We start from the raw sequence: 27,284 nt of genomic DNA, 5'->3' as shown, positions 1-27,284 counted from the left end.
AACATGATTTCCTGGAAGTCTTGATATTTATGAAAATTTAATGAAACCTATTTAGTTAATCTTTCTGGAAATAACTTTTATTATATTTTTAATAATCAAATGAATACATGTAAGAAATTAAAATAATTTGGAATATATAGTGAAGCACACTTAATGAAAAAAGACAACTAAGTTTACATAAAATTGTAGGTAAAATACCAGCAACTAATTAAGGCACTTCATTAAATAAGAATGTGGGTGGAATATAAATGATTTAGGCTTTATGGGTTAATATCACTGGGCAAGTATCAGAACCACATTAATTTCTATTTTACTGTGCTTTGAAAGTTGTGAATTTAAATGCACCATTTGTTGAAAGTGTAATAGTCAGCATTTCCTTTAATTTTTATAATAACTCAAATTGTGTAGTATTACTGCTTCCATCTTGAGCTTGGGGCAATGTTAATTCAGAGAGGAATGGGCCGATGTTACAGATCTATTAGGTGGGCCAGCAAGGATCCAAATGCAGGCCTTCTGCTACTGATCCTTAACCTCTTAGTAATTAAGACTCAAAATATGCAAATGAGCAATAACCATGACCCAGCATGCTCTTTTCTGTTCGATTTTGTTGCCCAGATCCAAAGGCCTTGCAGCTTCTCCATTCACCCATTCTTTTAATACCCGAATGAGCCGTGACATCCAGTGTCATCTACGCCCCCCCAGGGGGCCTCACAATTTCATCTGCAAATCATCTGTTCCATTTATGTTTATGGCAAATTCTTGATGCCATTCCACATTTTATCTTTTAGAATGGAACACTTTTCAGCCAATGTCAGCCCAAATACATCGTATAGCCCTTGACTGCCTTCACGTAACACTGTAATACGTAGCTAATTTTTGTTGTTTAGCAGATAAATACAGCGGGGTTCGCCATAACACTGATTGGAAACAACATAGTAAGGAAAGTAGTTATTGTGGTTCCAGATATCTGCCATCTCTTCCCTAAAAGAGAAATTTCCTATTTGTAGGACTTTCTTTAGATTCCAGCTCACTACTTTTTTTATATATATTCACTGGACCCTCCCTTTTCAGACTATTTCTCCCTTTACCAAACCTTCACCATTTTCAAGGTCGCTAAATCAATTTCTCTATCTCTGGAACTGTCTACCTGTCTCTCCAAAAGAACTCTCACATTCCTTCAGTTTCTTTATACAAAAAAAATCCATCTTCCTTCTTTTTCCCACTCTCTCCAGCTGAACTATCCCAGAAATCCCACTTTCACAAACAAAATAGATTTTTGAGGCACCAGGGAATTTTCTTAAAAAAATTTCTGTGAAATGTCATTCTGCCACTGCCCGAGGTGGCACCAAGGAGTTGTGCTTGGTTTGGTATAGCAAACTTGCCTTTTCATTACTGTTTTTAATATATATCCATTTTCACACAGATTATAAAAGATTGCATACTCCAAAAATAATAATAATAAAGTTGAAGATTCTTAGTTTTCCAGAACCTTTGAAAGTAGGTCATAATCAGACTAAAGGTTGTGAGTTGTTCTGTATCAGTCAACTTCCTTATACTCACCAGACTTCCTTAGTATGTATTTTAACTGCATTTTGTGACTTTATCCAATCTCAAAGATGAAATATGAAGATGTTTGTAGAAGCGTTTTCTGCCGCTTCAGTGCAGGAAGAAAAGCTCCAGGCAGTGACTGTTCTTTCTGTCCCTTCCACTTCACACATTAGAGCCCTATTTGTATGCACCAAATCTAAACATCTTGCCAGGGGATACATATCCCCATGTGCCCTGCTGAAGAGGTGGCGTGTGAAGCTTGAAATGCTGGAGATGACGAATAACCCAGCAGGTCTGGCCTCTTCCCTCCTGCCCCAAGCTCCTGGTGATCTATTTCAAATTCCGTGTGCACTGTAGGATGGAGTGGATACCAAGGAGTGCCAACCCCACCCCACACAGTGTCCTCTTGAATGTGGGACTAGGTACGAGTCTGTCCAGGCAGGCACCAGAGAAAGAAAGTGTGTAACATCACCAGAGTCACAAGCAGCTGAACAGACGCAACTACTACATTCCACGCTTCCTTCAAATGTTTAAGGTATCTTAAAGAATTCTGTCAGATATTTCTTAAAGGACTCCCCAAAAATGTGTCTAACACATTTCTTTAGATGAGTAGTTCACCCAATGGAGGTCTCATTTGAATGTCTTGATTTTGAATTATCTTGAGAGTAAACTAAGCTTACTGTTTTTGTTTAAAGTTTAAAGAGGACTTTCCGGTACAGAAATGTCCCAGCTGTGAATCCCGTGGGCCAGAGAGTTCTGTGCTCTGCCTGCGTCAGTCCTGGGGGCTACCACATGGCTGAGGGTGCTTGGCAGCGAGAAACTGCAGCCTGGGCTGCCTTGTGCTGGCTCTGGGGCAATATCGGCAGCAGTCACAATGATTTCCCCCCCGGTGTAAGTCTTCGGTATTTGTAAACATATGATCTGAGTTCTGTAACTTTTCCATTCATCATCTGAAATGTTTCTTTTTTATAGCTGCCTATGATCACTTCCCCAGGTTTCCACCCACCTTGTCAATGACTGTGATCAGCCTGCTGAGTAATACTCAGACTGAGCTGATTTTTTCCGAAAAATATGTAGCAATGTCATAATAGAGTTTCCAAAAACGGTCAAAGTACAACGGCTGATCAAAACATATGGTGTGTGTTAAATAAAACATTTCATTACAGTAAAAGACACACTGCCATTAATCCCCCGCAAAATACTCCCCTTTGCTTACAACAGAGTTATCCCATGGTTCTTGCCTTTTTCTAAAGCAGTTCTGGAAGTTCTCTTTTGTGAGTGTCTAGTGGGTGTGATAAAAATACAGTGGATACTGCTGCCTGGTGCTGTCTAACAGAAAAGCAGGCTCATAAGACATTAGTGTGTTCTCGTGCACCTTTTTAACTGGGTCTGGCACCATGGACTTCTGGCTTTTCCCCAAACTCAAAACGACCGTGAAAGGTAAACATTCTGAGTTTGGTTTAGGACATGGAAGCAGACACAACAGCACCACTGAGGACACTCACAGGAGAGGAATTCCTGAACAGTTTCACAAAGTGGCAGGAAGGGGCGTGTTTGAAGGGAGATTACTGGCAAGGTGTCTATAAGTACTATAGTAATTATTCTTAAATTTAAACATCCCCTGTATCTTGTGATTGCACCTCATACATTTTATAGACACTTAGGGTCCTGGGATAAATCTCTCAGGTGTCCCTGGGAAGGTGCTGGAGTACGTGCCTCTGGGATGGGACTCTCCTCCCTCTACGGGCCCCGCAGTGAAGACAGAAAGCAGCACTGCAGAAGCTTCAGTCTTCTCGCCTCTTATCTCCACCACCCTCACTCAGGTCTAATATAATTGATTCAACTGAAGGATAAAAACCCAGCTTTCAAAACAATCAAACATAAGACGTAAAGAACCTCATACCCATTGCTTTCAATCTGTAGCAAACAGTGAATTGTAAGTTTAAAATCAAACTGACAGATTGAGGCTACGTAAGCAGCAAATTCAGATAATTTTTTCGCTTAAAAAATGTTTACATATTTTGCACTACAAAGGAAAAAGAATAGAACTGACCCATTTCCACAAGATTTTGGAGAACATTTTATACAAACAGTGGATCGTCTGTGTCTTACAGTATCATGCTAGCAGGAAGGCCTACGTCTCCCCTACTTTATTTTATACCAAGGTAAGATGTTTTAAAAGATTTCTTCAATGTTTTAAATATGCAGTAAATTTATTAATGATTCATTTATTTAAAATTAATTCATTTGAATCTTAGAATAACCATCGCTAAGTGTTTTTTGAGGTAGACAACTAGAAAATAGGCAAATAAAATAGATAATGTAAATCAACTTGTGTCTCTCAATTTTATACAAAAATTAGACCGGTTACAAACACGTGAGGAACTATATGTGGTAAACTGTGCAATTTTTTTTTGAAAGTCCTAGATTCAAATCAAATTTGCTGAATACTTACTGAGTATCTTGGGCAAGTTCACCTCTCTGATTTTCTACTGCCCCATTCATAAACTGTTGACCAAATCCCCACCCTTGAATCCCCTGTGACAGATGATTGAGAGTGTGTGCACTGCTCATCCCCCTCACACTTCCAGGAACTAGCCTGCCTGTGTGTGTCGTGATATACCAGCTCCTGCCCTTGCTGTGCCAGGGGCAACAAGAGCTGCGCAGGCTCACTTTTTCTTCTACTTCATCACATGCCTCCAGCATTAGAGCAGAGGATCTGGGTCTTACACCCACCCAAGTCCTAAGGATCCTTTGGGCCTGGGGCCCACACATCAGTGGCACAGTCTGGTCCAAAGCCCTGGAGATCTGATCTGTGCAGAGTTTAACCAGAGAACCCTGGCACCTCAGCTTCTTTGCGCATGGTCTAAGTAGGGTGTGGACTTTGCAGGCAAACATCTTGGCCTTCCTCGCTTGTGAAGGTGACACTTGTGAAAAAAGGCAGGTGTAGTCCCTGGCTTGAGGGGGCAGTCCCACCCCAGATTCCCAGGACTGTCTTAAACACGATGCTCTTTCCTTCCAGTTCTAGCCCTAGCTGATTAGCATGGAATATGATTTTGCAGGTGGCCTGTGTAGACTATGGGATGCCATTGCTGCAAGGAATAAAAACTTTTAACAAAAACAACAAAAGATAAAGTGGCCCACAGGAAGAAGGTCTCATGATGGGGAATTCAGAAGCTCAGTGTCATACTCCTGAGGGTATAGACCCTTCTGTCATCCTTGGAAAGAGCTAGAAATAATATGTAGATATGACACTATCTGCTAACAGGAAAAATGATGACTTCTACCACGTCTTGTCTTACTGGTATGAAAGACCTCCTAATGAACTTCTGCAATTTACAGATCATTGGCCAGAAATGTCAAATACCATCTAAACCAAGGGGCTGAAACGACAATGATTTGCTCACAAGTGCTACCCTCTTTCTCAGAAAATAAGACCTCGCTAGAAAATAATCAGCCTTAAAAACTAGCGATCAAAAAATGCCAGCCCCAATCAGCCTATCCTCGCCTTCTCTGCCTTACAGAGCAGCCACCAAGCAAGAGAATGGCAATGGGAAGAAGGCAGGAAAGGGATGGTTCAGCCTGGCATTTTTTATCTCTAGTTTGCCAAGCTGATTATTTTCCAGGTAGGTCTTATTTTCAGAGAAACCTAGTATGTGTTCTATGTGAGAAAAGTGTCAGGTCCCAGCATGGAAAAAGAAGAGAAATAACTGTTGGTAGATACCCAACTACAGCTAAGAAGTTCCTGCCCCTCCCTGGGAATACCAAATGCTTAGTCTTCCTGTGCAAGTATAAGCTTCCAGAGGTTGGGATACTTTTTGCAACATTGCAGTGCCCATCCTGGTGCTCACCTGTACCCATCCCCAGGCTGTGCTGCTTCCTGTCTTTCTGGTAGGCGGCAACAGAGGCGTTGTACTCTGTACCATGTCACCTGCTGCTTTGGAAATCAGCCCTTCACACTCACACTGAACACCAATAACAGTGTTTTCCAACAAAATGATCAGAAAATAGAATGTGTTGCCTTAGGCATTAAGGCGATATGTATTTCTCTTTCCTCCTGCAGTGCCTCTCACTCTGGGTCTCTATTGCCAGGAAAAGTCCAGCCCCCATGACAGGCCAGATCAGTTCAGTCAATGCGCAGACTTGCCTGAGGACCCTCCCTGAGCCCTAGACCATGGGCTTCTTCTTTACTCTTTAGTATAGCAAGTGCTTTTCTCCGTTTCTCAGATAATCAGTGCTCAGCAGTGTTTGCATTTTGTATTCTCCTACGGGTCGAAGAGTTGCTTAGCCTCTTCTCTTACACATAAAGTGCATTAGGCAATTAATAGTTTTTCTAGTAAACTCAAGTCATCAATGAAGTTTGCAGAGGGGAGTTTTTACAAGATTACAAAGCACACTGCAACCCTGAAAGCAGTAAATCAATAACCAGTGCTGTAAGCCCTCTTTCCTTATTTTCTTCCTTTGGTCCATGAAAGATGAGCTTCCCTGAATATCTAAGGCCCAGATCTTTGATGTGGGTCAATGTGAAGGGAAAGATGAGTGTGATGAGGACTTTTAAGATGAAAAGGGGTAAACTCAAGGCTACTGGGAATAAAACTGTGCTGACATCTCAAAGAATAAAATGAGGATCACCTCTGGCCTCCACCAGCTTTCTCCAAGCTAATGAGGTGATGATGAAGAGCATAAGGGAAGAGCAATGAATGCTCTTGTTTCCTCCAGATGGAAAGCTGGGCAGGATTGTGTGTTCATTAGCCAAATACATTGCAATTTAAAGTGAACAAACAGACATCACAAGCGTGGATTCTGCTTGGACCCATGTCATTACTTTTCCTAGTGAAATGATTCCCTTGTTGCCTTCCCACAGAAAATTAACCCTCAATAATACAGCTCTTAATTTAATATAGATTTCACTAATTTATCCTTTAAAAGTAACTCTACCCAATGAAAATAATATTATTAATTATTTAGCAAAAATGGTTGTTGGCTCTTTTGAGTGTTTCAGTTCAGGGAGTTTATAATACTAAGCATAAATGGTAAAGTTTTTGAAACCTCAGTGAATATTTAAATATTGTTGGCTCAAATGGCGACTTCAGTTGATAGCTTACAAATCCTAAGGAGTTAGATCACTAGCAAGCCTCCACTTGGGTTTTGACTGATAATCTTAACACAGGATAATATTATAATACTTATGTAAAACCAAAATATGTATTAATCTGCATAGATGGTGCTTTAACTGAACTCTTATTTATAACAAGCTTTATTATCTTTAATTGAAAGACTAAAGTTTAGATGCCAAAAGGCTGGATAATAGAAAGAATCTAGGTGAGTCTTCAATTAATATGTATATCAATAAATGGTCTCATTGTAAAAGCAGAAAAGGACTTGTTTTGAATACTCACGGCTACATTTAAAAGTCTGCCAAATTGTTGCAGCACTTTTCTAAAGAATTATTTTGCTCATAGTTTTGTGGATCAAGAATTTAGGAAGAGTTTTACTGGACAGTTTGTCTGGAATCCACTTGGCATCCCATGCAGTGGCTGGAGCCAAAGAATCTCCTTCTAATGTGTTACTCAGCTTTCAATCACTGTATCAGAATAACTGAAATACTCAGCTTATAAAAAGAAGCATTTATTTTGGCTCATGAATTCAAAGGTGTCAGTTCATGGTTGATTGGTTCCCTTGAAATTGGACAAGACAGTACACTATGCCAGGGGGCTGGGGTACAGCTAAGCACTCATCTCATGGCAGGAGGGAGACAGAGACAGAGAGACAGAGAGGCACAGAATGATCAACATCCCCAAATCCCTTCGAGGACATGCCCTCAGTGAAATAAAATCTCCCATGAGGCCTTAACCTTTTAAAGGGTTATATCCTGATTTAACCAGGGACCAAATCTTTAACATATAGGCCTTTGAAGGATATTCCAGGTGCAACTATAGCATCCGGGACAGCTTCCTTATTACATCTCTGACATCTGGGATGACTGGAACAGCTGGGAGTTAGTCATGTCATGTTTAAGCATCTGTCTGTCAGTGAGACTGACAGGTGTGGTCAGGTTGAGCTTCCCTGCAGCATGGTGTTCTCAGGGTAGTCCAACTTCTTACCCTGTGTCTGGCTTACCCCAGAGGAAGTTTTTCAAAGACTCATAAAGTAAAAGCTACCAAATTCTCAAAATCCAAGCCTCGCAATTTGCCAAGTATTATTTCTACTATATACTACTGGTTAAACAACTTACTAGACCTGGAGAGATTCAAGGAGAATCTTGATTCTTAATATATAGTAATTTTTATTCTAGCAAAGGAATGAATAAATATATTACACATAGATTCTTTATAAATTAATTCATTCTAGTTTTTTATACAATGAATACTCTAAAAGTATTCCAAATATTATATTCTTTAAAAGTGACTATTCACACCTAACATTGTAGAAACATTTTATTACACAAAGGAAAGTACAAGTGTGCACATTCTGTTTTAGTAGCTGAAACTTGAATGATTAAAACTGGCATTCCCAGTTTGCAGAGCTATTTAAGACCTGGCAATAACTGGGTATTTACTTTTGCCAATCTGACTTCAACATCTAAAGGTCTTCCAAAAATTCTCTTTGCCAAGAAATGACTGCCTCAGACTGAGATCCTGAATATCAAAAGATTTACTTTGAGATTTAGTTCTCTCAGGCCAATATTAGGAATCTGAAAGGGACTGCTGATTGTCACATTAATTATGTGCTTGTCAGATGGATCAAAATGGGAAGAAATTCTGTAGTTGAGAATTTCCAAGACAACCAAATCAATTGTTCCTCATTCTGATCTTGCTATTCCTTTGCAGAGGGGTAAGCCCAAGAAAATTCGTTGAGCATTCAGTTCTTTCTCTGTGCCATGGAGGATGGCAGACCAGACCCTAGGGCTGGGGAGTGCAGATGGAGAGCCAGCTCTGCCAACGCAGATGGTCACCCTCAGAAGCCCAGATCTATCTCTGTCAATGTGTTTCTGAAGGGTCAGTTTCTGTGTCTCTATACTCGCTGCGTGGAGGTCCCAGTACTGAGTATGCTCAGAGTGGCTCTCTCTGCCTAAACATCCTAGCAACACATCAACCACCCAGATAGAAAAGACAGCAGAGCAAGTGGAGTTTATCTAAACCCACAGGGGAGAATGAGTATCCACCGCCATCCAGAGCTCATCCTCAGTGTCTGCCGAGGCCAGTGGCATTTCAACCCCAGCACAAGTCCAATCATAAGTAAGAAAATAAGCCCTTTGGTCTTTTTGTACTGTTGACCACACAGAAGCTATGCAATTTCTGCCATCTGACGTAGGCCCTTTTAGAGCAGCTGGCCTTTAAATTGGTCCTGTTAAGCATCTCTGTTCCTCCTCTTACAGAGTATTACTTAAAATCCTCTCCCATCCATGTAGCGCAGCATCCTTTGAAATTATTGAAGGACAGTATTAAGCTTTATGAAGACTATTGAATCTTGCCAAAAATCAAGTTACTTGTCCCACATCCTACTGTTTATTGTAAGGAGCAGGCAGAGAAGTCTTCTGAATCTTCTGAGCAGCTCCTCGTTACATTTAAACCCTATCTAATGATTGAAAGCTCGACAGCTGTTGGTCACGCCAAAATGTGGGGGAGGATTCAAACCGTAAGTCCTAAAACCATGTGCTGTCAGCACACAGTTCGGGGAGTTTTGACATCTCAGTGTGAGTCTCATCAAACCTATTTGTATTTGGAAATAGTGAGGACATGAGGAGAAGAGGAAAGTAATCCACTAAAATATAAAGCAACCTTTCCCATAGAAACTAAGGGAGAGAGGACTGATAGCAGTGATGTCAAGGAACTTCTGAAAGCAGAATTTCATAATATAATAAAAGCAATCACTGACTGTTTCTGGCTTCCTCCAGAAAAAGCTTTCAAAGAATCAGGACATCATACATTACTGGGTGCCATCTGATATGGGATATCCATAAAGAGAAACAGCTAGAAATACACTGTTTTCTGTGCTCCATGCACCAGCGTTTTACACACACTAGTGTTTCATGACTCAGTACATGTGGGAATTGTTAAAGGCATCATTGCAGGGTATCATTAAATGATGCTGTAAAGTAGGTACTCACATTATCCCTTTTCACCTGACCACACATCAGCCTAGACAGGTTAAGTGATGAGCCCAATGTCCAGTGTGATTAAGCAGCCGAGCTACAAGCCTAAACTCTTGCCCACTCTATAGAATTATCCTTAATCACCATAGCTGACTCTCAGACAAGGTAAGTCTCTGGGCTCATATTTTCATCCTGTCATTCACTAACTGAGCGTCATGTCTAGTACCAAAAAAAAAAAAACTCTGAGCTCACTTTCACCACTGGAAAAAGAATGTAATTATCTACACTATGAGTTATTAGAAGCATTAAGTTACAGGGGACATTTAAATATCAATAAAGTGTTCAATTCATAGCAGTTACTAAGTACTAAACCATTTGTACAATTTCCATCTGAAGATCTTTTCTACCACTGTACTCCCACAACATTGTGATTTGATACTTAGCAATTAAAATGAGTGGTTGGTTTATCCAAACAAATGATTTGATAGAGAATAAGTGGATAATAAAAAGGTAACCTGTAGAAATATTTTAATAAAATAATTTATACAGGCAGCTCTCACAGACTAGGGACTGGTTGTGTTTGCCCCATTGATATTTCAACTCCTACTTCATATCTTCCTAGACTCTCACCCTATTTTTCCCCCTTATTTATTTGCCACTTGGTAGTTTGATGGTTTGGCAAAGTTAAATCTCTTTGTGACTCAGTTTTCTTAACCTGTAAATAGATATAATATTTGTAAAGTCTCATAACAATGTGGAGCTAAAAGACATTAATTTGTATAATATGCCAGTAAAAATGATGGGCACATGGACAGTACTGTATAAACATTAAACACTGCTACTTGTGTGATTATAATAATGGCATACTGCAGAGACTAATATTTAGAAATAGGAAGGAAGTAAAAATTTGGTTCTATTTGCAGTGGAGATACCAGAGTGAAGATGATAGATGATGATCAAGGATAGATAGATAGATAGATAGATAGATAGATAGATAGATAGATAGCTGTGTTTTTGAGAGAGAGAGGAGAGAACAGAAAGGAACAGATACTGAGAAGCTACTTTATGCTTCTTTGCCACAGTCACGCAACTCACAGAGACCCACTGTTTGGATGAGAAGTCTAACCCCAAAGTCTGTGTTCTTTCTATATTGAGCTGTTTCCATCGGGAAGAGATTAACTAAGAAAATCTTGTGTTTAGGTGGATTTTATATGTTTGGGTCTTCTTTCATTACAACCAAGAAGCAGGACTCCTTGGTATAATAATAACCAAAGCAGAAATATTGCTGAAATTATTTTAAAATACTGAAAAAGGCTTTTTAAGCTCTAATTACCCAGATTCACATTCTGAATGTGATTTTTCTTACAAATATTGCATTATAGTAGATAAACATGGCAACAGTGACAAGCAGGATTTTAGGGCTAGCTCCAGAAATCATCCAACATCAAAACTACTTCCTCTGATTGTGAGATGAAGCATTTGAAGCCAGTAAATCTCAAAGTCCCCTACTCTCTGAGTTTCTATAAAAGAACCAGAGTTAAAATCCTACCTCATTCCACTTTCCCCCATTGAACGCAGAAGTGTGTAAATACTACAGATTCTACAAAAATACTCTCAGTATTTTTCCATTTTAATTCTAGATGAAACAAAGTGGCATTTAAAACTTCATGGGAATCAGCACTGTGTTATCTGGGAATTGTTATCACCCTTTTATTTTTAAAATAAGTAACATGTGCACAGTAATTTTCCTTGTCGTGATTCTATGCCTTCTTCATAGTGCATTTTGCCAAAGAAACATCGGACATAAATGAACATTCTCAGGTATCCTAGCAACAGGATGTGATTAATAATACCTCTCAGAGCAGGGCAGATAAAATGCCTGAGAGTGAACGAAAACTCAGAATTGGCTACTGAGAAATTGGTAGTGCAGTGAGAGAAGCTTGATAAGATTCCATGACAGACTTTATTATACAACGATGAAGCAAGTAGAAACCAGAATATATTTTAGAGGACAGACTATATCTGAGCATGAAAATCCACTGTTTACTACATATCCATATATGTGTATGTATATGTGTACATAAACGTATACTGTAATTTCCTTTTCCATTAGAAGCTATAAGAGGAGCTGATACAAATGCTCCTACTGGTTATTGGTGAGATATCCTTGATTTGCATTTATATGTGAGTGGTTTTAAAACATCAGAAACAGCCACTGCAATTAAGAGACTTCCAAACTGAAGTACTGAACTCTACTATAAATTGATTCATATTTAATGTTCCTCTGTGGAACAATATCAACAATTTTAAGTCTAAAATAGCTTTTTAAAATATCAAGATTCAGTTTATATAAATAGTCATGAGACTTGGAATTTTGGTGTTCAATTAAATACATTTTCTCATACAAGTAAAATATACCCTGCAAATTCAATTTTTATGAAATTATGGTCCATTTTTATTCCTCACAGGTAGAGTACTGCATCTAGGTTTAACAGAAATAAGATGCAAACTATACTTTAATGTTTTGCTTTTAAATTTGAATGTGTGATAAAATAAAGCATAACGAGGGTAGAATGCATGTTCATTATTCTGAAAGGCTCTCTGTTATTTTATCACCCTCTTTTCTAATATAATAGTTTTCTAGGCTGTCAGTTGTAATATAAACACCTCCTAAAAGCTCTGTTCTGGTTGTGCTTTCTCTGAACTTTCAACAGGACTCAAATTTGCTTCCTGTTGCCTAGCATTTTAGCAAGGGTTGGAGCATGATACAGCTCTCTGCTTGCCTGCTGGGAACCGGGCAGCTGTGCTCAAGGCTTGGTGCTGAACATCAGGAGACAGAAGGCTCAGGGCTCCCCACAACTCAGTAGGGACCAGAGCTGGAGTTAATGCTCTGAAGGTTAGTGCTATAAATAAAGGGTTAAAAGGGCACAGGAGAAGGTGCTAAATTCTTCAGAGAAATGGGTGCTGGGGAGCAGGTGCAGAGCAAAAGCCTCCATGGAGAGCTGTCCTTTCCCCTCAGGTTTCAGGATGAACAGGGTTTTGCTAAGTGGGAGAAACTAGTGAGAAATTCTCAGCAGTAGATGCAGCGTAGTGCAGAGCTGGTGTGGGGGCTGTATGCTTTGGTATAGTGGACAGGGGTTGGGAATGGTGCTCGAGGGGTGGATGCAGGTAAGGAAGGTGGGTTGTGGCTAAATCATTCAGAGGCAACTGAGGGAACATGGATTTTAATTGTTCACAGAGACTGGGCTGCAAGTGTGGAAAAGACAATGAGAAACTCAGGGAGACTGATTTACTTGCCTACAATTAATTCTCACCATTGTAAATACATATTATGTAAGTCATGAATTGACAGAGCTTTATAATAGGCATAACAATTTTCCCAGGTTATACCAGCTGAAAACAACAATAAACTCTTGCCATCTCATACATTTTCTATGGGGAATTCCCCAGGTACTGAGTGGATGGTCCTGGGCCCACCTCTTCCAGGAAGTAGCAGGCAAGGTGAATGTGGGCGAGAGCTACCCTTACCTATAGACTTGACCACAGCTGCTGAATAGTTCATGACTGGGTCTAGCAGGTTGATCACAACTGCCAGCAAGAGGCCTTTGCTCCTCATTGGCTGTTGACCCAAGGCCTCAGTTCCACACTGTGAGGATCTCCCCTTAGGGCTGGTTGTGTGCCCTCAAACACACTGTCTGGCCTCCTTCAGAGAGAGGGATACAGGGGCAAGCAAAATAAAAGCTATAAATTTTTTTAAGGTCCAGTTGGACCTCCAAAGTCACGCTGCATCAGTTTTGTTCTTTTTTTTTTAAATTTTAAAGAGTAAAAGAAGGATAACATACTAATGAGGGGCTTACCGAATTATAGACAAAGTGGTAGGAAATTATCAATGGTTGTTGTTTTACATATTGTTATCTACAAGATAGTTTCTCAGGAAAACAAATAGACAAATAATAGTGAGTTACAGACAAAAGTGGTAGATTACTATGAATGATTGTTGTACTATACTTTGATATCTTCAAAGTGGTTTCTAAAGAAAATAAATAGAGCTATACATGAGTGACCAATTCATTGTTCATTGACTATTCTCAATGGTTGTTGTAGGAAACACATAGTAATAAACATACATCCATTTACAAAATAGCATAGGAACAATACAAACGTTACAGAGTTATGGACAGATTAGCAGGAAAATATCAATGGCTGCTGTAATACATGGTGGTATCTTCAAAGTGGTTTCTCATGACAGAGATATGCAAGAAAGATCTAACAAGTAGTTACAGCCTAATGGTTGTGAAAAATAGCGTATTACCTCCTCACCAGTGACTCCTTTCACTGAGGTGTGATGGCTGGAAGGAAGGCCAGGATTGAAAAGAAGGACCGAGAGACTTGCACCTGTGTCTAACAACAGGCTCTTTCCTTTTTCCTCTGTAATCATGATTACCTGGGGCTCCTCCATGGAGATGATAGTCTGGCCAGAGGGAGAAGGCAGAGTCTGCCCTGGGTGCCCTCATTCCTGTTAGACTAACTGGTACAATGGATCTGAGCTCTGGGGCCTTCTTGAGGTGGCCTAGCTTTTAACAGTGGTAGCAGATGAATGCAGTCATCGATTCTTCTTGGAGCCCAGAGAATCAGACTTAGGGTCTGTTTCTCTTAGTACTGCAACAAAAGCAGCTTCTTTTTCTTGGTCTCTTTGTTTTCTCTCTTTGGTCTCCTCCTCGTCACGGGTATAGAATACTGAGGAGGCAATTCTTGCTAACATCTCAAGAGAGCCTTCTGGGGCAAAAGCCATTTTTTGTAGCTTTTTCTCTCCAGCCTCCCAGTGCATTGGGACCCGGCAACCACTTAGTGTCGTCTCCCCAACCGTGAGCACGGGCAGCAGAAATCTCAGTGTAGACCTCTCCAGAGCTCCAAGCGCTCCTCCACCACAGCCTGTACTGTCAGGGGAAGAATGGCTTCCAGAGGGTCTCCCCAGGTACTGCACAAGGTCCTCCTGATTTCTAGCTTCTGAACGGCTCTCGTGACCCCGGTCAACTTGACCTCTGAGTCTTTGGGCGTAACCTATATTCTCGTGTTCTCTGAGTCTTTGTTCAGCAGCTGCTCCTCCGCGGACTCTGGATCTTTCTAGTTCTCAACACAGGGACAAGAGAGACCCGTTGTGTGGCATGTATTCCCAGGGGTTTCTCCATATCGGGATGATTCATGCACATCCCCGGGCAGGCCTCCTCGGTCAGTGCATGGCAAGCCAATTGTGTCAATGCTTCTCTGTGCCATGATAGTTCTCGACTGCGTGGCAGCGGCTGGCCTGAAGGCCAGTGCGCACCAGCGGGCACCACCACCCGCCTCCCCGGGCGCCTGTGCATCGAGGGACTGCATCAGTTTTGCAGTCCTGTGGGTTACATGAATCAGGCTAAGGAAAAGGACTCTGCCCCAGGGGTCCTCAGGGACACTGTGATCACTCGATATCTTATTCATCACAAGTACATCCATCTACTTTTAAGTGTTTATTATTTCAGTCTGATACAAAGTAGTATTCTCTAAAAAGATGTTTTCCAGTAAACATTTTGTAAGTCAAGCTTTGCATGCCATTTTGAAAAGTTCATGAACACGTTTTGAGGCTGCTAGTTCTCACAGGTAGATAATCAAATAATAAACACTGGCTTGACCAATAGGACATCAGGACGCTCCCATCACACTTGGTAATGAATGAGGCCTTTAAATGAACAATCGATGTCATTTATCTGTTTGACTCATAGAAGTAAATTGCAACCAGCAAGTCAGCTAGAAATCATCCAAGAGAACAGAATATACCATTAGTCAAGGTGCCAGGTAAATGAATGTTATACATTTGGCAGCTTCAGGAGGGAAAACGTCACACTTTCTACCTTATACTTTAGGATTTTTTAAAAACATGAAGGGCTTGTACAAACACTTGTGTGAAGTCCACATGTTGATTCCATGTGCTTTGTAAGCTCTCAGTAACTGGCTCCAGCTGTGAAACATTGGCACATGACAAGGAAGTGACATCTGGAAGGAGGGTCCTGTCTGACCCATGCCACACCAAGATTCACAGCCCAGTGGAGCTGTACATGCTGCCTTGGTGCAAAGTGCCCCACAGATTAGCAGAATCTGGATTTGTCTCTGCTTAAGCTGTTGCCCAGTCTTGCCCATTTGGATTCTCTGAATTTCATGAAGAAGGAGAAATGTCACCCTCGTCTGCCTCATCACCCACTTCCTCTTCAGTCTTTGCAATCTCTTGTGTGTTCCCTGTCTCCTCTCTGCTCAGATTACTGCCTCATGCATGACCTGTCAACCCCTGCAAGAACTTGACACCAGGGGAGGCTGTTGAACTCCCTCCCCCAAACCTCCTGAAACTTCACAGTGGTTTGTGACAGTGTGTCTGTGGATCCCCCTAGGTCTTCTTCTGTGTCCTCATGGTCTTATATCACAAAACGAAAGTAGTGTTTTAGTGTCTTGGTTATGGACCTCAGCCTATCCCCTCTGTGCTGTCTGCCTGTATGCCTCCTTCAACTTCTTAGTCCAGCCATCTTCTCAAGATCAGTATTTACTGCGTCTGTACTTTCAGTTCTATCTGGAGATCCCTGAGTCCATAGCACCTCAGACTCAGTAAGTTTAAACAGAACTCCTCCTTCCCACACCACATCACATTTTATCATTTCCCCGAAGTGCACACTATGCCCAAAGCCTCTAGGTAACCGCTACCTCTCCTCCCCACTTGCTACTCACATTTTGTAACTCCTCAGACCCTGTCACCTCCCCTCTGTCTCTTTCATCCCCTAGGGCCCTCCTCTGTGCTCCACCGTCATGACCAGTCCACACTTCCATCACCTCCTGCCTGAATTCTAGAATATTCTTCCTTTTATGCACTTCTCTTACAGTTTGAGTTCCTAAAAGAAGCCCTAAAAATGTCTTCTCACTAAATTTCTCTTGCCCACTCAGTCCATTCCAGTTCCATTGCCAACACGCAGCCTTTTTCCCTGTTTTAAATTCCCGTGAATGTCTCAGGATCTAAACCAAATACCACTTCCTGCAAGCTTCATGGGCAATGCCTCTTTTCACTAAATAATTGCTTCGTAGTCTCATCTTTTTAAACATCCTGCACTTTTTGCTGTATGTCTCACTTCCTTTGATATTGTCTGGCCTTTCTTTCAAGTAGGTCGTGAGAAGTCACAGCCTTATTTCAGTTGGCTCTTTTCCCCATGCAGTGCTTTCTATGGGGATTTGACTGTAAGATTCAGTCAATGACTCGCACTAACAAGATTTTTAAAACCCAAAAACATGATTAAGATATAATAGAGATCAATATTTGCTAACCAGTGCAAAAATAAGCTTTATGTTTCCATGTTTTTTTATTTTTATAATTTTATATAATTTGACAACCTTTCTTATACCTGTGAACTATGCATCATCTTTTCTAGGCATAGGTTAGATGTGGCTGAGATAGTGATAGAGTGCAGTTGTCCTAAACTAGGCTTTCATGTTAGTCACATCATATTCTGACCCCACACTACAACTTACCTGCCACTTCTCATTGCAGGGAGAATGGAGAAGAAAAGAGAACAAAAACCAACTTCAGGTAAGATTGTGTCTAATTGACTCTAGCTTTGTTTCCTGCTTTCATTTCCACTTTTAATAGAAATGTGGTTACAATTTAGTATTCAGAGTTTCACATAAAAATAATCACTTATGATCCTTGAATTGAACAATATCAAATTAATTTAAAATAAATTAGTACATTTAGCTTTTTACTTTCACATTAATCAGCTGTCCTTTTCATTCTCTTTCTGTTCAAAATAAAAGAGATGGAATGTTTAATTTTTCAATGATTATTAAAGGTAAGTCTTACAACCAGAAAGATTAAAATGTGGACATTATCATAGGGGTCAACTGCTTTACTTTCCCAAATGTCCATGATTTTCAGACAAGGATAACCAATCATCATAGACTAATTTTCCCAAATGTCTATCAATCTCAATTGTTTTTCTTTTTTTTCTTCTGGTACCAGGAATCAAACTCATGACCTTGCACTTGCCAGGCAGGTGCTTTGTGGCTGATCTAAATCCCCAGCTCCCTCAATTGTTTTTCTTAAAAACATCCATCTAATTGATCTTTTTTCATTATACTATTAATTACTTAACTGAGAAGAATCTTTGGGAGGAATGCTCAAAATATTTTCACGTTTCAATACTATAAGAATGACACATTGGCACAATACCATTGCATATAGTAGGGATCAATATTTGCTAACTGATGCAAAAATAAACCTTATATTTCTATGTTTTCATTACACAGCTTTTAACTTAAAGTCATAAGTTTCATTTACCAAGTAAATGTTCTGAAAGGATCAATATTCCAGCTCACAATGCCCAGAAATTGCCAGTGATCATGGAGAATTCTAATCTGGTACACCTATGCCCATCACCCTTCCCAAGTCCATAACAGCTCCCATTCCTCTGATCACTGGAAGCCACCACTGTAAAGGCACAGCACTAGCAGAACTATCTTCTTTGAGTTTTCTTTTATTTTCGAGGGGCGGGGATCCAGTAATAAGGCATTATGTGTGTTTCCAAACAGTCAGTATAGTAGAGAGAAGACAAGGCTACCTTATTCTACAAGTATATAAACAATGTAAATCCCTGTCTCTTTTCTTGTTCCCACCTTCAGCATTCATGCCAGACAAGTGGGAAATTTACTATCCTTCTGAGTTCACTACTAAATCTTGCTATTTGCATTCTCTTTAAAACCCAGTCATGAACACACACACATAAAAAAAAATTGTTAAAGGCAAAAAAAGAAAAAGTCTCTGGTTTCCTCACAACTGTAATTACCTCTATTATTGCTCCATGAGGGAAAATTATTTGGACTGGTTCTAAAATTTGAGTATTATGTTGTTCTATGTACTGGCTTCTTAATTAAAGAAACTCCTTAGTTCAGAAGACAGCTAAGTTGGCCAAAGTGTTAAACCACCTACCTCTTTAAGTCCCTTCATAGTGATGGATTCTGCAGTTCTGTGTGACCAAGGTGACACAGAGACAAATGCAGGCCAAGAGCTCCAACTCTGGCTTCTTCATTCCTTGTCCTCTTAGTACCTATCCTCCACCTGAGCTTATGTTCCAAAATAAAGTGCCACTACTTTAATATTGTTGCATTTCCTGCTTAAGAAAATATTTTTCAACAGTTGGAAAATCTTTGTAAGGGAACAGCATCTTTTACAAGGAACACAGTAGGATTCTGAGGAAACTCCATGTATTTGTGGTGCTAATTTGTCCCATCTGAATCACAGCATGTCAACCTGTCTGATTTCTATGGGAAAACAAAGCAAAGGATTAGCAAAGTGGCTAAGGTCCAACTTACTGAGGAAAACTTAGGGGCTTTTCACCATTTCAAAGTACACACATCACTCCGCAATGTCTACAGTCACAAAACTCTGGTGGACTGAGGCAAAAGGATCCAAATTCAAGGGCCACCTGGACAACTTAGTGAGAGGTTATATTGAAATAAAAGAATAAAAAGAGCTGGACATGTAACTTAGTGCAAAAGCCCTGGGTTTGATTCCCAGTACCACAAAATAAACAAAGTAATAAAACAATCAGAAAACACAACTGTGACAGCAGAAGAGGTTTCAAGATTGGGGCATAGATTTTACCAATATAGTTATAAATTTCATCACAGTGAGTCTATGATGATAATTTGAATATATGTATCTTGAGACAAAGCATATATACCTAAGATGCCAAGAAAAATAACCTGGGCTTTCCTGTTTCTGACTTCCTGTCTGGACATCTGTGTATTATTTGTTGTTTATCGTCTTCAGTTTTCATGTCCTGCCTACTGCATTAGACTTTGTGCCCCAGACCCTCTTGTTTACAGCTGGGTCTGTCTCTCAGCTGAGAAGATCAGTGTTAGGTCCTGGATCCTTTCCATCCACCCCTATCCTATTGAACTAATTATTATAGAAATGAAAGAATTTAGAAAATATATTCTACATAAATATATTTCCATTTAAAATAAGACCCCACCAAGACCCTCATGTTTTGGTTGTTAAGTTTGTTTCATTTTTTTGTATAAAGACTCTTGAACTAACATGAGAGCTAGCCAGATGTAAGTTTTTGCTCAGGATAAGAAATAACTTCCTCACCAGGAAACATCTCCAGGACTGGAAAGAGTGAATGAATGCTAGTAGAGATACACAGAGACTAGGCTTCCTTATCAGGAAGGAAGCCAGGAGATTCATGAAAAATTTGGTTAGATCATTCCTAAGGTACTTTCCAATTTTGTGTCTATGATTTTACTTACTATTATTATTTAACTGAAATTACTATGTGTACTTAGGTCCACACAAGAAATCTTAAATGGCTCATATTTCATTAATGAATGGAATCATGCTACAAAGCTGTGCTAATTTAGTTGGACTGAGTTTCTTATAGGGTATATATAGTTCTCACAGAGCTAAGTGTGTAGAATAAAAATAATCTAGTGTCTTTTTGTAACTTGCATTCAGAGTTTGTCTGCATTCTGATTGTAACCCTGGTTGTAGCTTCATATGTGAGGTATGAATAACTCATGATTAAAATCCAATTCATAGCTCTTTGACACTATATTTGGAAACCCTATTCATACCACATGGCCCAAAAACCTAAATTTGGCTACTTGACATAGCAAAAAAAAAATTTTTAAATATCGCAATGAAATGATAAATGGACAAAATATAAAGTAAAGTACTTTGTGTCATCAACTATCGATCTGTCTCTAATTTTGTATGACCCAATTTCTTCCCAGGAAAAAATGACCATCAATATTTTACATACAAACTCTGTCAACTTGAAGTACTTTTATCAGAAGAAAGACCTTTTTTTGAGGCTATGAACTTCTTTAGTATACTATAAAGCTACATCTTATAAAATACAAAGAAGAATTCTTATAAAGAAGAGTGCTTCATAAATTGTTGTTTAGAAAATGCTGTTAGGTTTACTAAGGTATACTATGGAGACACCATCTGTCATGAAGATGTTGTTCCAATTTTTCCAGCAAGGAGAATCCTTTCAAATTCAGTTAAGTATTAAGTAAAGTATCATCCAGGTGGACCAAAGAATGGAAAAATCAGCAGAGGATAATAAGTATTCTAAAATGCATTGCATAGTTTTAATTCAAGACATTAGAACATCACTAATTTTAAAGATGGTTTGTTTATTTGCATAATTTGAGAACACTAGAGAAGAACAATTTTTTTTCTCAACTGGAAAGGTGAAAATTATTATTGGAAATCTAGCACATGGTAGAACATCTGCTTTGCATGTTAAGTCTCTTGCTTCTTACTTTTACACTGGACTTTTTGCTTGTTAGAAATGTTCTAAAACATCAGTAATACCTCCATTTAAAAAACTTAACACACATTGAACATACAGGCCTTCCAGATTTTAAAAATAAGCGAATAAATACTGAATAAAATCTTCCACTTGAGTGTGAAAAACATGTTTATGTTCTTATATGTTACTGTCTAGTGAGAGCAGATTGTCAAGTAGATGCACATTTAGCATTTTTCTCTATGCCATTCCTGATTTTGTAGTGCTTTTTGCCATAGGTCCTATACACCACCAAAAAAAAAAAAAATATATTAAGAGCTAAATGTGAGAAAGACATGATTTGTTCTAGTGTTTACTATCAGTTACCAGCATAAACATACAAAGTTAGCAGTGCAGATATATTTGAGTGAACTTTCAAGTTTGGAAAGCCCATGTTTTGAACGTTGATATTATGTATGTATTTCGCTCTCAGTTAAAATCAAGTTTGAAAATAGTTGTCATCCTAACTTATTTCTATCCTGTAAAAGCTGTTTTCCAGACACCATCTCATTAAACACTGCAAAGAGTACAGCAAAAGGATCTGATAATTTATACATTCAATTTGTTAAATTTTTCATGTTCCAGACCTTGTGTTTCATTTTGGAGGTATAAGGGCAAATAAGATATGGTATAAAAGTACTCAATTCATTAACTTTCAGCTCAGAGAGGAAAGCAAATATTATTATAGCACAGTGTAAAAAGTACCTTTTGCAGAATTATGCACATGATATCATGAGGACTTCTGAGAGGGCTTCCTGAAAGAGGTGAGGTTTGTGTCCATCTTTGATAGAAGAATTCAAGTAGTTTACCACATACAAAAGGAAAAAAGGACTGGCTATGAAGACAGACATAATCAAGCAAAACCATGCCCTACTGAGGGAAAAGTTAGTGATTTAGTAAGGCAGGAATATAGTTATAAACAGGTAAGAGGCAAGAGATGTGGCTAGAAAAGTAGCCATGAGTCAGAGCCTGAAAGGACCATCTATGTCATGCCATGGAGTGTGGACTTTATCAGTAATAGATACTAGAAGCTCATGAAGTATAAGCAAATATGTTTGCATTTTCTAAAACTCCATTTAGATGTAGGTGTTGGAAGGGGAATTGATTAGAGCCCAGAAAATCAGGTGGCATACCATGTGAATTATCTATGAATACAGGGATGGAGCTCTGAGGTTTCTCCTAAAACAGTGTAATCCACATGGTGAAGTGGCCTGTGTGATCAGATGTGGGAGGTCATGGTTGAGGGCTCCCTAGTCTCCAGCCTCCACAAGCAGATGATTGTGCAACCTAAACAGGACAAGACTGGCAAGAGAATGATAAATGGAGTTATGTGTATATTAATGATAGTGTGACATATGAGATTTGGAGCCAGAATTGTCCAGAATGTCAAATAAGTAGTAAGCAAAGTGTCCTGGAACTCTTCAAGATATCTGGAATAGAGTTTTGCCTTTTAAGTCATGGGTACCTGAGTAAGAGTTGAAGCCTTACATATGCATGAACTCCCCCAAAAGGAGTCAGGGAAAGGAGAACAAAAGAGACAAGGGTGGTCCTTGGGAAAGCGCAAACACTAACAAACAGTGCAATAAGAGAAGCAGAGACTGGAGAAAGAGCACTCAAACCTGTCCAGGAGGATCAGCAGGTTCCTGTGTCTCTTCATCCAAGAGCAGAGAAGAGGTAAGAGGAGGAAGGACTGTTCTGGGATGACCAGAGCCACCTTGCAAGCAAGTGAAATCAGCACAGGAATAGTCCCTGGAGTTGGGGAGATCTGTTATTTTTAAGGAGTTCTGTAAGTGAAAACCAAGTGACAGCATGTGGAATAAGGGAGTATGGAATGCATGCAGACTTCTGAAGACTTTTTGAAGGGAGAGGGAGAGAGAAAAAGGAAAGATGGAAAAAAAGAAACACAATCATCTAGAGACTGATATTTATCGAAAACTTACCGTTTCAGGTTCTGTGCTCAGTGCCTCCGGTTTTACCCTTGAAATTAACTTGTGAGGTTTGTTAGAAGTCAGTACTTTAACAATTAGAAAATTGAGATGCAGAGAACTTAAATAAGCTGCTATAGGTTTCATATGTTAACTACAGGAACCAGAAACGGAATCCAAATAGTGGTTTACAGGAGCATCAGCAAAGGAATCAGGAGAGATCCGGTGTGCTAACTCTCTGCAAGTCTGCATTCAGGGAGGCCGTGAAAGAGGCTTCAAATTGGCCAGGATAGGCATATTTACACCATGGTAATTAGCAACCAGTAGAAACCAGGGTTTATTGGGTTTTGACACTGGCCATAACACTCCTGAACTTCAACATGTATTCAGAGAGCCTGGACGTTTCCCACTGCTCTGTAAAGGTAGCTTGGTTACCTAGCAGATAGCAGAGTGGAAACCTGAATCCAGACTTGAGATTCATATCGAGGCTAACACAGGCCTGAGGCTTTGGTAAAAAAGAGGTTAATTAGTTTTTTCCTCATTTCCTGTGCCTGAATGGCCTGAATTGGTCTAAACAGAGTCTGGAATTTATCCATCCTCTCATACTGAGCTGCCAGTGTTCTGGTTTGGCCTCCCTGGCAATCCAGCCCCTGCATGCTTGCTTTCCTGAGGAATTGGCTCCCCAAACTGTGTGAATGAATTCTATTTTGAAAAATAATAACCAATTTTCTCTTGGCTTATGGTTTCAGAACAATATTTATTGTTGAGTGAAATAAAACCTTTTAGATGCATTTCTCCATCCACAAAATGGAAAACTTACACTTGGGCTGTTCATTAAAAGAGGTCCTGAAGAGTTTATTTTCAAACTTCATTTTCCAGACAGTCAAATTTACGATACAGAATGAAAAAAAACAGAGCTGTGCCACATTATTTTGAAAATACCTTAAGGTTCATTGTGTAACACTACTCTTAAGGAGCATATTTATACAAACAAACAAATCTGAAATGATAAGTAGCTAAAGTAGCAGAAATTGCCATGTCATACTATGTAGTCAAAGCACAGATATGAAAATATCTCCCTAAAATCCCCTGCTCATGTTTGGTATTTAATTTGAATTGCTATATATTAAGCAGAACCAGACATATTTATATTCCATTGAAACATTAATGTGGCTTCTTTAGGTAGCAGCAGGGAAATATTATCTTCAGCTGTATCACAATATACTACACATAAAGCAGTGTAGCTAGTTTTATAATTGAGAAAAAGAAATTTTCACCCATGTGGATTCTTGAGAAAAATGTATGTGTCCCTGCACTCAGAAGAGGAAATGAAGAAGAATGTCACAGTTGGTGTTAGCCAAAATTATTTCAGATTTTCATCTTAAATTAAATATTCTCTTTTTTAAAGACGCAAGGAATTCCCAATTAAAATGGAAAGTAACTGGAAAAAAAAGGGCTTTCAGAAGCCAGGTAATCTTTTTTATGGTAAAAAATGTAAAAGAATTTCATAACAAAATATTGGAGAATAATAATAGTTAATACATTGCATATTGTCAACTTTAAAGTAGTTACTCAAAGTACAAAATATGGGCATGAAAAAATTCTCCAACTGATATTAGCACCAACCTGCCTTTTCAATGAACTAAAAGACACTAATAGTACAGCTAACTAGCATTTTTCTCCCTTTTCCCTTCTTTCCTTTCTCCTTTTTCCCATCCTAGTTCCTTTTTCCTTTTAAAAAAATTTCTTCCCATTTCACAATATCTATTGTGCATTTTATTCTTTATTCATACTTTTGCTATCACCCTAGTGAGACAATACAATGTTCACACGTGAATCTGATTTATTTTACTTATGAGTATGGGATTACAGGCATGTGCCACCACACCCAGCCGGATCTTGTTTATTGATCCATTCTGCCCATCTGTTTCTTTTGATTGGTGAACTGAAGTCATTTACATTGATGGCTATAACTGATATGTATTGGCTTATCTTTGTTATGTTATTTTCCTATTATTGGTTTCATTCTTTTCCCCTGTTTAATTGCTTACACTGCTTGTGATTTCTTCCCGTTGTTGTTCTTGGAATTGTGGTCACTTTTATCTCTGTCTAGAATGTTTTTAGTACTCTTTTCAGGGTTGGTTTGATGCTCATGAATTTCTTCAGTTGTTCTCATGGAAGTGTCTTATTTCTCCATTAATTTCAGAAGATAATTTTTCAGGGTACAGCAATCTGTGTTAGAAGTTATTTTCATTCAGCAACTGAAATACTTCACTGCAACCTTTTCTTGACTTGAGGGTTTGTGTGGAGAAGTTGGCCATAATTCTGATGGGCTTTCATTATAGGTGATCTGTTTCTTTTCTCTAATAGCTTTTAATATTCTGTTCTTGTTCTAAATTTGTGGGATCTTGATTATTATATGTCTGGGTGTAGATTTATTTTGGTAGTGGCTATTTGGAATTCTATATGCCTCACTTAACTGTATATCAGATTCTTTTACGATGCTTGGGAAATTTTGTGCTATTACTTTTGCAAATAGACTTTTTATATCATTTCTGTTATGTTCTGCTTTTTAATTGACATCTATCAACCTTAAGTTATTTTTCTTTGCATCCTCTTGCTGCTGTTGAATTGTTATTTCCTGATCCCTTGTTATTGTTTAAAAATCTTTCCTTTCCTGATTGCTAGCTGTGATCCTGCCTTTAAGGTCTAAAAGTTATCTTCAGTTTCATTCAAGCCATTTTCCCAGCTTTCAATGGAAATTTTAATTTTCTGAATATCTGCTTGAATCTGTTTCATGCATTCTATTTCTTTCCTGTATTGTTCATTCAAGGTTTCCTTCATTTTCCTATGCTCTATTTTTAATCTATATCTTTTCTAGATTTGATGAGTAATTTCTTCATTATGGTTTTCATTCTTTTTTTTTTTTTTACCTGAGAGATTATTTCAGATCTGATTTCCTCTATAGCCTCATTGATTTGTTTCTTTACTTCAGTTGCTCTCATTTCAGAAATTTCCGGTGTATGTCTTCCATTTTCCTCTGTCTTGATGTCTCCTGGACTTGTTCAAGGTAGGCTGGAAGTCTAAGATTTTGCTTATTCATCTTTTCATTTTCTATTTCAAAAAAAATTTATTTTGTCTTTTGTGTTAATCCTAATAATTTTTTGTAGTAGGTAGCTATATCACTAGTATCAAGTCCTCTTTAGGAAAAGTTTGTTCTTCAGGGATGTCTTCTCTGTGTAGGAGGTTCTTGGTTTTTATCTGTCTCAAGATCTTACTTTCCCAGTTAATAAAGAGTGAGATATTGGTATCTGTTTGGTTCAGTCTTCAGTCCTTTGGTGTTGGGCTGTGGTGAGGTTATCACCCCAGAGCTTCACAGTATTGTTACAGAAGGGAGAACACCTGATTACAACAGATACGACATCCTAGCTAAAGCAGTATAATTAGCAATAACAATAGCATCAAGCACAGTTTAGAAACTGACAGAATGTGGTAAGTATTAATTTTGTACCTTAAGTCATAGGGGCAAAATCTACAGTTATATAACAGAACCAATCAGAAATTAGCAGTTGGTGTGCAAAGAATTTCCCCTTGGTAGAGTGGTTTTACCCTGGGGGTGGGATTTAAGAAGGATAGTGAATAAAACAAAGATAACTGAAAAGGAAGTAGAAGCAAGACTGGAGGACAAAGAATGATCAAGTGGGCTTTGAAAAACTACAGAAGAGGGCAGAAAAGAAAGACTGAAGGAGGGGCTGGGGATTTAGCTCAGCGGCAAAAGCGCCTGCCTGGCAAGTGCAAGGTCGTGAGTTCGGTTCCCGGTACCGGAGAAAAACCAAAAAAAAAAAAAAAAAAAAAACAAAGAAAGACTGAAGGAGTAAACAAGGGCTTATCTGAACTTGGTCTCTAGGTTTGGGTATAGGATTAGTTTTCTGTAGCTGGAGTTTTCCCCAGCTGTTTAGAAAAGAGAAACAAAGAAAGAAAAAAGAATAGAAAAAAAAGAAAAGAAAGATCAAAATAAAATTTAAAAAGAAAGAAAAGCACAAGAAAAGGGGCATTTCCACTTGCCTGCTTCTATTCTGTGTCTTTGCCCCAAGCACAATGCTGGTTCACCTAATGTACCACCTGTTGGCTCATGTTGTTAATGTTGCTTCAGACTTTTCCACCTTGCTAGTCCTGCCTGTCCATCATATGCACACTAGTCTGACCCTACTGTGTAATGGGCATTTCCCCAGTCACCTGGCTCCACCAATGTCGGAAGGAGGAGCCAATTACTTGGATTCTTCTTGGGCCAGTTGTTGGGTTCTGCCGATGTAAGGGGGAGGGACCAGTCACCTAGATTCTTTCTGGGCTGGT

The 27,284-nt window shown here is 39.0% G+C and overlaps 1 protein-coding gene across 2 annotated transcripts in view; it reads left to right on the top strand.

Moving 5' to 3' along the window:
- Positions 1-27,284, top strand: part of Chst9 (carbohydrate (N-acetylgalactosamine 4-0) sulfotransferase 9) — a 223,140-nt gene that overhangs the window by 69,401 nt on the left and 126,455 nt on the right. Inside the window, exon 3 of one of the 2 annotated variants that reach the window (XM_005372733.2) lies at positions 17,202-17,240. The exons of the other annotated variant lie outside the window; for it this stretch is intronic. Within the exon in view, the coding sequence (XP_005372790.1) occupies positions 17,202-17,240 (39 nt within the window). The remainder of the gene's footprint in view (positions 1-17,201; positions 17,241-27,284) is intronic. 2 annotated transcript variants of the gene reach the window in all.

Source organism: Chinchilla lanigera, unplaced genomic scaffold, assembly GCF_000276665.1.
Source record: "Chinchilla lanigera isolate Chin_1 unplaced genomic scaffold, ChiLan1.0 scaffold00001, whole genome shotgun sequence".
In the NCBI taxonomy this organism is placed as follows: domain Eukaryota; kingdom Metazoa; phylum Chordata; class Mammalia; order Rodentia; family Chinchillidae; genus Chinchilla; species Chinchilla lanigera.
This window is presented reverse-complemented; position numbering and strand designations above follow the sequence as displayed.